Consider the following 13,897-nt stretch of genomic DNA (forward strand, 5'->3'; position numbering starts at 1 on the left):
TGCAGCCCAGGACACAATTGGCTTTCTGGGCCACAAGCGCACACTGTTGGCTCATGTTGATCTTATCGTCCACCAACACATCCAATCCTTCTCCCTGGGGCTACGCTCAATCCACTCATTGCCCAGCCTGTACCTGTGCTTGGGATTGCCTCAGCCCAGGTGCAGGACCTTACACTTGGCCTTGTTAAACTTCATGAGGTTGGCCTGGGCCCACCTCTCAAGCCTGTCAAGGTCCCTCATGTCTTTGCCCACCCGTCCTCCTGGGGATGATCCACAGGCAGTAAGAGCATATGGACATCAGCTGGTAGTTGATCTTTTCATAAAGGCTGGTCTCACACAGAAGTTCTGCTCATAAGGCAGTGAACAGCAACCACTACTCAAGAGATACACCAGAAAAGCTTCTAGGCATAGTTATTATTCGTATTTTGATAGAAATTGCAATTTCCATCCCTGTTGTATGCTTCATCCATTAGAAGCGCATTTACCTTTCCCCATAAGTATTTTGCTGGCAGCAGCGTCTGGTTAAAAAGTTTGCTGGTTGCTTTGGCAGGAACTCCAGTATAAATTGCCATGAATACTAGATGACTAGATATCAAGCACGCTTGGGGGGTCTGAACTTCAACAAAAACAGGAAGATGACTGGAAATAAACACACAGATGGTCTATTGTTATTGTTAATGAAATGTGCTAGACATACAACAGCCTGCTGGAAGGAAGGATGATTATGTTTATTTAGCAATATTAGCAATTGGATAGTTCATTGATAGGTTACACAACCCCACTATGAGACATAATTTTTGGTTGAGGAGATAAAACTACCTGAAGTGAAAAACACATGGGAATTGCAGGAAAAAAAACCAAAACAAAGCAGAACACCGCTCTGCCCTCTTACCTTCCTTCTCCATTTTCTACCTCTAGTTCTAATACTGTCTGGAGGCGCTGGCACAGCGATGATGTGAACTGAACTGACACGCTGCATATACCCAAAGGAGGTATTTCTCCAGCAGATGGTTGAATGGTAAAGGGAGATACCTGGGAGAAGAGAGGAGAAACAGCAATTTCTTTGATGTCTGGGGTAAAAGGGATAGACATACATATACAGAACCCTTTTTGCAACATTGCCGTCACCACCACTCATAAACATTTTCTGTTTGCCATCAACTTTCACCCAAAGCTCCTCTCTCTTGCAAAACTGACAGTCTGTCCGGCAAAATGAAACATCTGAACAGTGTTTAGACCAACTTTGCCATGAACCTAGTGAACTCAATTACTTGCACAGGTAATTATGCAAAAAGCCCTATGGGCAGAATTCAGCCCTTCATTACAACAAAAAGCACTTACCCCAGAGTCCGGATTTCCTCACTTCCCTTTAATGCATAACATCACAGAGAAATCTAGCTACAAAGCCCACTGTGTGCCACAAGCAATCACAGTATTTTTCCTTCTCTTATTTTTTTTTTTAACTGATTTTAAGATTATGCGATGGGCTGCAAATGGCAGCTCTCATTAAATTCTTTGCCACAAGTATCACTTCTGAGCCGCTTTAGTTGTTTCATATGAAACTGTGGAGTGAGCCCTGAAGTTAAGGTTGGAATGGGCTATATTTGACACATCACAGTCCAGATGATGTGAAACAATAGTTTCAATATTCATTGCAGCAAGAAGTTATTTTGGGTCACAGGTGCATGTTTCAAAGCTCTTTTTAAAGCCCAACTTGGTAGGTTCTGAGATTCTTAATCCAGATGCTGATGTGGGTGTGTGGAAGGAAAGTTCAGCAGCCTCAGTTCTGATAAAATCTTACCCTCTTATTTATATCATCAGCAGCTGAAATCACTGTCATACAGGAAATACTCTGTGTCTCTTTGGATGAGGCTGGGAGGGCATTTGTCATAAATGGAAGCAGAAGAGAATTTCAAAGAAATATTTAATCTCAAAAGAACTTGCGCACTGGCGAAACTCTGCAGAACCAGTTTCATAAGAAGTCACAGAAATTAGAACTTTTGGTATCTGGAATGAATATTACAACTCCAAAGCATAAGGAAGAAATAGCTAAAGAGGGAGCATAGCCAGTTAGAGCAATGACTTACCTCTTCATTCCTTTCTGCTAGACAAACCTGGCTTTCTCGCATTCTCCATTGTGCCGGCAGCTGACACAGATTTTTAATCTCAAAGGTTCTTGACACACTCTCACCCCGCTTAGTCAAACCTAACCGGAGCGATGGAACATCAATAGAAAGAAGTGGACCCTGGGACAGCAGGAAATGGATGTCAGAATAGACATTTCTGCCAAAACAACCTAATCAAGAAGCATATGCTACTGAAGATTAACGTCCAGTTTCACAGAAAACAGCAAAAAGCAAATGCACTGCATGAAACGTAGAATTCTTACAGTTGTAGGAGTATCAATGTTGCCTCAATAGTTAATAGAGAGTGAAACTACCTCCCATTTGTCCTTCTGAAACAAAAAGCTTTACGTGGACAGTGGCCAGGCCCCACAGCTAGTCATCCTGAAGTGCTGAACTGTTCCTTACCTTAAAAGCAGCCTCAATATGCAGCACAACTGGCTCTGGACAGTGCTCAATTTTACAGTGCAGATTATGACTGAAGCAGCCGGGTTTGCTTCCAGTAATTATCAGTTCAAATTCACGACATTCATTTGTATCTAGAAGAGAAAAATCAGGTCCCATCTCACCCTTTTGCAAAGAAACCACCTGCTGCAAGCCTTTCACTGAAGTACTTGAAGCCAAATTAAGTCTCCTGCTGGCTCCAGCGGGCTGGGGATCAGATCTCGCTTTACAGCTGGCATTATAGTGCTTTGTGATTTTTTTTTCTCTTCCACTCATTTTAAATTTTCCACTCAATTTAAATACTTCTGTCATTAATTGGTGCATGCAGCCACAGAGACTTTACCTATGACGCCAGTATAAGGTTCAACTTCCATGATGTCACAGGACATGATTTTCTCCCACGTGTACTTGATCAATGATTTGCTGTTATTCCACATCTAAAACAAAGTCAGAGAGACAATGAACCTTAAGCTTTCGTAGCAACAAGCTGATGTGCTGAGAGTACTGATGCACTGCAAACTAGGTATTGCAAGTCTCACACCACATACTTTGCAAACTCAAATGACATCGTGATCACCCCTCAGTATTACAACTTACTAACATACCTCAAATCTAGCTACAATGTACTGTGTCTTCATCTGAATCTTGACATAAACTGAGTGGAAAGACACAGAAATTCATCTAACCTGTGACTTGAACAGCACTAACCCAGTGCCATGCCCTAACTACTGTCATTTCTATGACAATGCTGGGCCCTCCCTTTCCTTCATAAAACAAGGAAAAGAAATGGGATTCACCTGACTGGATTTCAGGAGTCTTCAAAAAAGGTGCATGAGCTATACTGTATCTCATCTCCTAAGATTCTCTTTACTGACAATAAAATCAACTAGAGAACACTGAGAACGATCCCTCTGACCTATTTTAGCCTGCAGGATGAGACAAATCATCCCCTGGACGCTGCCAGCAACAGATCTAAGGACTGTAAGGAGAGTTTAACGCAGCTATAGAGATCTGTGCTGACTGATATATTTAGATCGTAAAAGCACTATACTTAACACAGGAGTTATCTCCACACAGGTGAAGGAGTTTTCTGAAATCTGAGGACAATCCATTAACTATTCCTTCCAAGAACATTATCCTATTCAAAGCCTTTTAGACTTTCCCCCCATTTTTCAAAAACACGCCAGACCTTCTATACTTAAACTTCAAATCTCTCTTTTTGAGAGCAGCCTTCTTTTGCCAAAGGATATGTTTGGGAAGGAGATGTAAGCTCTCGAAATCTTTAATCTGCTCTTCAGGTCCATTCAGACTTTATTTCTTAATTACAACTAATAATTCTGTTCTCTAAAGCACAATTATCTCTAAGCACAGTTCAAATTCTTATCTTTTTAAGACAAAAAAACCCAACTGGAAACTGTGAAGAATTAGCTCAGTCGGTTGAGCGTGGTGCTGATAACACCAAGGTCACAGGATCAATCCCTGTTCGGTCCCCATGTGTCGCCTGATCTAGTTGAGAGGCGTCCCTGCTCATGACAGGGAGGTTGGATTAAATGATCTTTAAGGTCCCTTCCAGCCGAGGCCATTCTACGATTCTATGAACGTCATTATATCATCAGTAAGTGACTTAATTACCTATAGCACACACGTAGGTGTACTGAATCACTGCAAAGTCAGAAATGGCTGTCTTCAGCTGAAAAAGAACTTCTAGGAAGAGAAAGCATAAAACTAAATTCTGATTAGCTGTATCCTTAGGAAAAATAATGAGAAGACCATTAACTGGGAAGCGTCTTCCTGCTTGGCTCTTGCTAACAGACATTATTCCCAAGTGAGGCTCAGGTTAAAAGGATCCTAATTTACAGTAAAGAGGATACTGAATGAACAACTGCAGCAGCAGCCTGTCCCATAATGTTAAAACAGAAATTACCAGAACCTGCAAGAAAGAATAAAGTCTAGTAAGCTGCAGCACATGTGACTTTTGCAGTTCTTCTGAGCTTGCTCTAGTCCTAGATGATTAAAGTAATTAAATCATCCACTGGCTATTCCTCCCAGCTGGAAAACTTTTACACTACGGGAGTGATAAGCAACAGGTTAGTGACCCAGAAAATCGTTTAGAATGTTAAAACTCTGTGGTATCAAACTTGAGAGGTGAAAAAAAGAACAAAGCCTGCTGCTTCCTGGAGTGTAGGACTACGGAGGTTTGCTAACGGATTTCAGTCTTAGACCCTCCTGGAGTCATGGCCTCCTTTAATAATATTTAAGCACGACTAAAATAATTGTCAAGTAACTGTCCGATATCTTCTAATAACACCCAAGACATTCAGTGGCACAAAGCACATGAAAACAACGAAGTCAAAAGACAACAAACCTTAAAGGTTTTCCTGACGTTTACACCAATAAAGTTTTCTCCAGGGATGATAATGGCATAAGGTTCCAGAAGAAGATGAAACGGTTCTGTGGATCCTTTAACTTCTATTTCCAGTGCTATTACATCCTCTGCTTTGTATTCTGGGATGTTTTGAAGCATTGCCTCTTTTACTAAACTGTGGGAGGAAATAGGGTAGAATTATTACGCATCCTAACCTGGTGCTTAAACTGGATCCCATCTTTTAATTGCCAGATCAAACCTGAAAATCATCAGAAGTTTCTCAAGCACAGTTAGTTCATGCTGGGGACAATTAAAAAACTGGAAAAAACGCCGTAGTTCTTTAATGTACTCTAGTTAGTCCAGTCTGTTCATGATCAAGTATGTAAGCCAGAGGCTGCTGTGATGAGTGGTAATAACAGGAAAACCTGCTGGAAACCTCAGCAGAAAGCTTGGAAAATGAGCAGATAAAATGACAGTATCACCTTTTTCCACAAGAGGTGCAGCCCTAGCCCAGGCTAAAGCACACGTTCAGACACGAGGGAAGAGCACAGAGATACTCTTTATATCACAATTACTTGTGCAGATAAAATCCTTTATACTTGTCAGTCCATCATAACCAGAAAGATGAGGAATTCCAATAACTTCAGGTAATAGCATAACTGAAATGTGGCTGCACATTTTACTGGGAAATACCATTTCTCAGCTTACCAAGGTGATTCTGGGATGTCCCTCAGTACCATCTGAACCACACTGTGATAACTCTTCAGCTACACGAAGGAAGAAGGAAGAGATTTTAATGTCAAGTAATCAGTTATGCTGAGATTTAAACTAGATGAAAAAGCAGTTCACATTTAAAGGCTGAACGATCGTCATCGGAGTACTAAGCTCTGATAAACAATATTCACACTGTAGAGTTACTAAAAGAAAACACATTTGACTGCAAAATATGAAGCCAGATTCTGATCTCATGGTGAACAGTTTCAAGAAAAATACTCATTTTTGACATGCCTGTTGTTATTTCCCTAGTATATTGCATACTACACACAAGCATCTGCAAAGGCTCCCCAGATGAACCTCAGCACTGCTATTCTAAAAGTTTCTCCTAACGGTTCCAGGGTATTTAGCTTAATTGACTATCAATCTGATTTTGAGTAAGAAAGACTACTTTCCCATCATGGGAAAAGAAGATGCCTTTATATTCAAATGGAGGGGGAAAACCAAAAATAAACAGGTCTTAAATCTGACAGGCTTTGCAAAGTATTCATTTATTTTGTAGAGATACCTTAATTTAAGCATATACTTTAATTCAGTACATTTTTCTACTAACTCTCCCATACTTACTTGAGGTATTTCTATACCTGTCAGTCACCACAGGATGGGATATTCCCACTCTTGGATCAGGTTTCTTTAAATACATTGAGCTCATGCTTCTTATTTATATGAACAGAGGAGCAGAAACTAAGACAACAATCCCTGGCACAGGTGCATTCAACCTTGTTGCACCCCTTTGTACTCACAGCTGCCAACCATCATTCCTCTGCCAAAAGCTACTACTGTCCCCTCAATTTACCACAGAACTGAGGATAAAACCTATTTCAACCGCCCAAAAGCTATCACCAGAAACAGTTTAAATAACTGCTGTTTGCTAACCAAGCTTATTTAGGCTGCAGCAGGTACGGGGCACATCCCCAAAGCAGCTCACTCGGCAGGAGAGGAAGGGTCAGGAGATTGTGGAGGAGCTGGTAGCGTGGTGAGGGTGGTGACTTTACCAGCCAGCACAGCTGCAGCTATGAGGAGGTGTCTGTAGTTTTAGTGTAAAATTAATTGTGTGCAGGCAGTACCAAAAATGACATTAGCTCAGAAGCTGTCTCGCATTTTGCAGTCAAAACATGTTTTCTTTTAGTAACTTTCTACATTTCGGAACACTGTTTTGTCAGAGCACAGTACCAGCTAATTAAATTTAATTTAGAAAACTGCACAGCAAGGACTTTATGACTTGCATAAAGATACACAGCTGGAGTTTATAGATGGGAAGGAATCACAAGCCATACCTCCCGTGGAGTGTAAGTGAGAATAAATTCATGATCTGAATGTGGAAGCAAAACTCCCTGCTCAGGATTTAGGGAGAAGGCCGACTCTTGGTCTCGGTCATATTTGAGCTTCATAAAGTCTACAGCTTCTCCTTGTATTAGTGGTTTCAGATTAGGCTTTGTTATCTGCCAGTAGAAAGGAAGTTCTACAGAGCTGTAAAGAGATCAATAAACAACAAAAAACCCCATGGTTAAAAAGATCAGATATTTTTGACTAAAACACTGGGAAAAATATTTTCCTTTTTCCATGCACGGAATTCATCTTTTTAAAAATTACAGAGGTTAGACTTACTGGTCTTTGTGAGCTATAAGGCTAATGAGGCAGCATAGAGTCAGAGCATATAAACTGAACATGCTAATATATGGAAGTAAATTATATAAATATGTAAGATATGTTAACATATTCTGGCCTTGTTTAACTTGTCATGTAATGCAATTTTAAGGAAGCTCTACAATTCTTCTTTCAAGAACATGAGATCAAAAACTGATACCAGTATGTTTGCATTGGATCACTGCTTATGATCTGCGTAACATTCTGAATTTAATCCAAGTGCAAGATGTGGTCTCCAATATGTCAACAAATACAGTGGCTCCAGCTAAGATTGTAGCCATGGCTCTGCAATACTTTTCTGTAATCCAGAAAAGGTTGCTTTGAAAAGAATATATTCCACAGGATGTCTTCATGGGTTTTCAAACCTTGTTGTCCTGACCTCAGAACCTTTGTCTTACTGAGCGGAGGAAGGACACTGGCATCTGAAAGTGAATATCAGCCACAAAACTGAACACCTACTGCTTTCTGTAGCAACAGAAAGTTTTCTCTTTCTGGCTTCTGTGGAGTTCAGTCTCAGCCTGTCCAGCTTTGTTTCCTACAAAAGCTGATACCAGATGTGCAGGGACTGCTGTCCTGATTAGAGCACACAGAAAACGTGGAAGTTGGCACACTTGCATCCTGCGTCCGTCTATGCTACCCAGTTTCCTGAATCACACTCTTTACCCAAACAGCATTCTCTTCTGGCATTATGCATGTGTGGTTTCCAGGCCATAAACCCAACTTACTGTAGCAAGTAGCAATCTATATCACTGTATCTGAAACTAGCACTGACCTCCTCACTGCTTGGATGGCCACTAGTCTCTTAACTACTGCAATCACGCACATTAGTGTATTTTTGTTATTGCCCAACTGATTTTCAGCAAAATCAGGGTGTAACTGTGTCCAGTACAATGCAATTGTACATATTCCTTGACTTCACACAATAAATTGTGTTTAAACCTCTCCAGACTCAATAGTAGCAGTAATGTAAACGTTTTAACATGAGTTAATTAAATGGGGGTCCCATTTAAATCAGTTGACATTCAGTGGATTTCAGGATGCATTATATCTTGTTTTATTGGAGATGCCTACAGTCAGAATTGCACTCTTAGAAGCCTTTATTTCCCTGCACTGTAGACATGTAAAGTTAGATAAACCTCATCTGGACAACCCTGTTAAATATTTCCTGCAACCCTCCATATTTATGAAGCTTTCAGGAGCTGCAGATTTATCTATACCGAAGCAAATATGTTGACCTTGGCCGCGCATGACCACAAGGATATGGCTAACGGTTGCCATAATATTTGATCCATGTAGAATGCTCCTGCTCTTAGAAGTGTATCCTTGAACCTTATTTACTAAACAATGCAGCAAAATGAGGCAAGGCTTCTGCACAAATTTTATCGAGTATATGAAGGTTTCTCCAGCCTAAGGGAGTGTGGTATCACATGTGAGATCTCTACAATTATGTTCAGACTGCAGAGCATTACTCTGTGAATGGTAGCTACGTACGCAGAATTTCTTATAACCAATTTCTTCTCCTCGGTGGAGTGTGGGTTTTGGGAGTCAAATCGTATGAGATGCTGTGCTGTTACATCAGTAAGTTCACCGGCTTCAGGTTTGCTTTCTCCACCCGTGACGAACAAAAGTTCCAGAGCTATCAGCTGTCCAACCCCTTGAAGAAATAAGCAGGTATTACTGTTTACCATCTGGCTATTAACACTGTTCATATTCCTCATTAACAGCAAATACCAGCACTGGCCATTACTAATTATATCTGGTGTTTTCTCAAGCTTCAGAACTCCAATATGTTAATTGAACAATATTTTCCTGATGTTATTTATTTATCAACAAATATCAACAGAGATATTCTCTTCATGAATTTAACAGGTTCAGATTTCAGGGCCACAGCCTCAGCTCACTTACATCAGCACTGTTTCACTGAAGCGAGCAGGGTGTTTGCGACGGTTGATACTGTAGCTCCCAGATGTTTTGAGCAGTAGATTAAAATAAAAATAAGCAGCAAATGCATTATGAAAAAAAATCCAAAGGAAATACCTCTAATGAAGTGATTAAATAGACTACAAGTGAAGCCTAATGTTACAGCGCTCATGATTACATCACAGGACAAGTAGTAACATTTACAAGAATTTCAACTGGTTTCATTAGCTAACCCAAAGATTGCCGACGTCTCTCGAATACCCTAAGCCAAGAGGTGCCCTAAATTTGCTTTCCACCCAAATGTGTTTCTGCTGTGTTAAAGCAGATGTATTAGTTTGTCGTGTTATCTTATTGATGCAAAAGTCTAAGAAACTCATTGCACCTGACAACAGAGTTTCGTTTCTGCTACTTGGTGACATTTTGCATTTGGATTTTTGGCTACAGTGGGTTAAGAGCTCAGTGCTCTCTTAATCCCATGTATTTCAGGCACTGGGATGGAGCAGTAATAATATTCATAAAAATGCTTACCATTTAACACCCTCAGGGGACAGAGTATTTGCTTAATTCAATGTCATGTTACCACCACTTTAAGCCATCAACCACCACTCACGTTATCTGAATAAGTAGAGTGTTAGAAACTCGATCTCTGAAAGGTGTTAGAAACAAACCTGTGACTGTAACATTGTTGACTTGGCAATCGTCACAAACGATGGTGTATGTTTGCTGTGAGACTTCTGGAAAAGAAGGGAAAAACACTACCTGAAAGAGAGAAGCGAAATAGCAATATCCGTAACTGATTTCTCTCCGGGAAGTAACAAACTGCAGTTGGTAAATGTTCGCTAGAGGACAGGGCTAATCCTCAGGTCAGATCTCTTCTCAGTTGCTCACTGGTAAAAGGAAGGGCTAGTAATGCCATAATAAAATTTGGCCCATATCAGACAAAGCAGTGAAGGCAACCATTAATGTGCACCTACTGCAGGATCTTTTTCAGGAAAGACTAAAGGATTTGTGCTTGCTGCTCTACAATGACCTAATTATTTCCCCCCCTCAAATGTCCTTTTTATCCTGAGGAAGTTTAGAAAGGAAAAGCTTCTTGGACTAGTGCTCCTGCTGGAGTGAAATAAGCACTCCTGTGTTCTCAGATTTCTGTTTTCTCTAACAGGTTTCTCTGTGGGGGGAAAATCTGACTGGTCTCTTGAGTGGATAAGCAAGGCTTTGAAGTTGCAATGAAAGACTTTCCAGTAAGACCCACAATTGCAATTCTTGCAGCTAATGCCACAAAAGGATTTGAGCATTTTTGCTCACATAAACTCAACTTCGCAAGGTCCACCCGAGATCTTCTAAAATCACCTTGCTTGCTAATGTATTTGGTAAAGTTCAAGTACGTACTAACCTCTACTGTTATACTCTGCCCTGGAGCTAGCTCAAAGACAGCAGGCTGGATCCCAAAAGGATCTTGTATCACAAAACCAACAGTGTTAACAGCCTAAGGTGTGAAAAAAAAGAAAAGGAAAAAAAGAAAAGAATAATAACAAATTAAATTGAGCAGGTTATTTTTTTTTTAAATACAGCATTACCTTTAACAGGCACTATACTGCAAACATCACTGTTTTACCCCTTAATGTTTTTTTCACACAACTCAAAAGCATGTGTCTTACATATAGGGCTTAATTAGACGAAATGCTTCATGCTTGTGAAAGCACGAGGGAAGGTGCTATCTTCTAAGAAAAGTGATAGCATCAGGAGCCCTAATATTCGTGGTCACAGAAGAACAGCTATGCCTGTGCAGGGGAGCGCTGTTTCTCCAGGGTTATGACTCACTTTGAGTTGCAACTGTAGAGCATTTCAGGAGGAACAACGTGGCACATGAGCTATCCCATTAGCCTTTTCTCCAGCATATGAAATGCCAGTCTGCTAGTCACGCTTGATCTTTGTCCTTTTCACTTAGACCCTGTTTTGTGATGGAAAGCTAAAGACAGAGCAGTACTGGTGTGCACTGCTAGGGTCTACATGTGCTGCAAGATCAGTAAATGACATCGTTGGTGGAGAGGGGGAGGAAATCAGCTCAAGCAATGCTAGAACTGACTGCATTTCTATTTGTTTTAAGGGTAACGTTAAAGTTCAAGCCAGTTGTCCCTTCCCTGATCCATGCCTGAGTTTACCTCACCACTGAACAAGAGGCAAGCCAGAGCATAAGCAGAAGCTACAGACATCGAGGGAGATTGGTCTCAAGGGTAAAAGTGAATCCTTGAGGGAATGGTATGATACAGACGTCCCCAGCAAGGACGTATGAGTTCTGTGCTAATATCCCATGACCAGCTCAAGAGGCCTTCATGTCAGGGCACGTGTATCACAGTATGTTCAGTATTTCCCTTCTAATCACTCACCATGAAATTATGAGGTGGCCAGGCTTTCTTTGGCATTATACAGAACTTCCCAGTTCTCATTCCCTCATTTCTGCACAAAACCGTTGTTAATTTTGTTCCTCCAACAAGGCAGGAACCACAGTCTATAACATGAGGCACTGCAATGAAGAACACAGAAAATCAGACTACACAGTGAAGGCTGGCAGCTGGCAGAGCCAGCTTTCTTAAATAACTCTTTATAGACATCATTAATGCATATGAATATGCCCTAAAAACTCACCAATTTTTTCCATTTGAAAGTTAAACAACATGAGGTGCATATTTATACATTCGTCTTACATTTTTACGGTGCTTCCTACTCTGTTGAATGATAACAAAAAGTGGAATGATTTTGTGAAAAGCTCAGTATGACAGGAAAGGTGAATTTACAAAAAATCAAAGCAAAAGTAATCCTGGTTGTTACAGTTGAGACAAGATATCTGAGAGGTGAATCCTGCAGATATGTCATATCCATATATAATTCATGTAAAATTCCATGAATATTAATTAATAGCATCAAATATTTATAACTAAATCAGAATTCCTTAATATTCAGGATCGGTAATCACAGTCAGGAGTTCAGGAATCAGCAAGACACAAAACTAGAAAAGTGGCTCCTGCTCACTCCTCTAACAAACATAGTGAAGAATAAAAAAGCTTGATGTTGCAAGAACAGATAAAAAAAAATTGTCAGGATTATATTTTAATTAATAAAACTGTTGTGTGTGAAATAGAGATAGAGAGCAAAATGTAGAAACTGTATCACCAAGTTTGTCCACATTTGTTTTGTCACATGAAACTGAAGACAGTCAAATAAAAAAGAAAAAAAAAAGAGTCCATTTAACTTTAGAGGAACTTAAGAACTGGATATTACTGACATGTTAGCACTGGCGGTTGTCTTTTAGCTTGGACTGGGATCAGAAGAGGTTCTGATACTTGAGTCTCCACTAATATGCAATCTTCATAATCTCCTAGATGTTCTGGAATAAATTGGATCGTATACTGGCATGTCATCCCAGGAGCAATCATTCCTCCCTTTCCTGGAAATTTTCCTTGGGAAAAAAAAATGCAGGGAATTAAAAAAAAAAAAGAAAAACCTCCCAAAGCTGACATATGTATTTATGATCACATCTCCCTCTGGAAAGGTGCTTGTAAACTCTCCCCATTTATTGCCTAACTCATGCTGATGAAAGCGAATTACCACAAAAGGCCTGCCATTGCAATCTGCAGATGTGCGCGTCTTCCCCTGAGCCCAGAGAAGACTTTTTTGTCTGAGAGATGCTTCTTATAATGACACGAAACACAACGAGGAGAAACCTCGAGACATTACCCAGTTTTCGTCTGCCACAAGACAACAAAGCTTACACGGGGGCATCTAAATTCCTCTAAATATTCCTCCGGTGTTGTGACTGAGATAGCTCAGTCTCCTTAGCCAACCTACCCCAGGGGCTGGCTAGTCTACTACAGGAAAGATGTTTTTCTTAACTTTCCTCCAACGTAATCTTCCTTGTTGCAACTGAAGTAATTAGATGATCTCTAAGGTCCCTTCCAGCCTATGCCATTCTATGATTCTATGAAGTATGTTACTTCTTGCCCTCTTCCCCTAACAAATTCGGTGAAAACTGTGTCTGTTCCTAGACAAATTTTGGATAAGACTCAACCCAGGTATTCCATGGATACATTTCAAGGTAACTTCAAACGTTTTAATGCCAGTTAGTCTCCCTGAATTCCTCCTTCGACCATTTGAATCTGCTTCTGAGATGCATGTGAGTGGTCCTAGAGACATAAGTAAACCTTCAGTTTCTAAAGAACTGAGAGCTATGGATAGCAGAACCAAACAGAATGTCTCTGAAAAATATTTTTTTCAAGAAAGTAATTTAGATCTCTCATGTGTTAACATCTTAAAAGTAGTAAAAAGAGCCCTTACCTTGCCCAATGGCAAATGCTGACGTGGAGGGGGGGATAAGTCTTATGCGATGACATGTTGAAGTGATATTCTGCAGCTCTAGAGTCATCTTCATTTAAAAAGAAAATAAAATACTCCATTGCATGTATCATCACTCATTATAACATTTGTAATTCCTTAGTATTCTGCTACTGGTAACTGATTTATAATTGTAACCACCCTAAAAACGTCAGTTTATGCAATAGAGGCTGAATCAGATACTACTGAAACAAAGCAGACACAGAAGAGCGACCCTTTTAGGGACAGTGTCATG

At 40.3% G+C, this 13,897-nt stretch overlaps 1 protein-coding gene across 1 annotated transcript in view; it reads right to left on the reverse strand.

The window, feature by feature from the left end:
* Window positions 1–13,897, reverse strand: part of DLEC1 (deleted in lung and esophageal cancer 1) — a 39,031-nt gene that overhangs the window by 18,662 nt on the left and 6,472 nt on the right. Inside the window, 14 exon segments of the mRNA XM_009878334.1 lie at window positions 486–639; window positions 893–1,032; window positions 2,088–2,246; window positions 2,532–2,662; window positions 2,911–3,004; window positions 4,933–5,107; window positions 5,641–5,699; window positions 6,984–7,176; window positions 8,845–9,007; window positions 9,942–10,032; window positions 10,667–10,759; window positions 11,661–11,797; window positions 12,557–12,730; window positions 13,606–13,693. Coding sequence (XP_009876636.1) covers window positions 486–639; window positions 893–1,032; window positions 2,088–2,246; window positions 2,532–2,662; window positions 2,911–3,004; window positions 4,933–5,107; window positions 5,641–5,699; window positions 6,984–7,176; window positions 8,845–9,007; window positions 9,942–10,032; window positions 10,667–10,759; window positions 11,661–11,797; window positions 12,557–12,730; window positions 13,606–13,693 — 1,851 coding nt within the window.

Source organism: Apaloderma vittatum, unplaced genomic scaffold (assembly GCF_000703405.1).
Source record: "Apaloderma vittatum isolate BGI_N311 unplaced genomic scaffold, ASM70340v1 scaffold2261, whole genome shotgun sequence".
NCBI lineage: Eukaryota > Metazoa > Chordata > Aves > Trogoniformes > Trogonidae > Apaloderma > Apaloderma vittatum.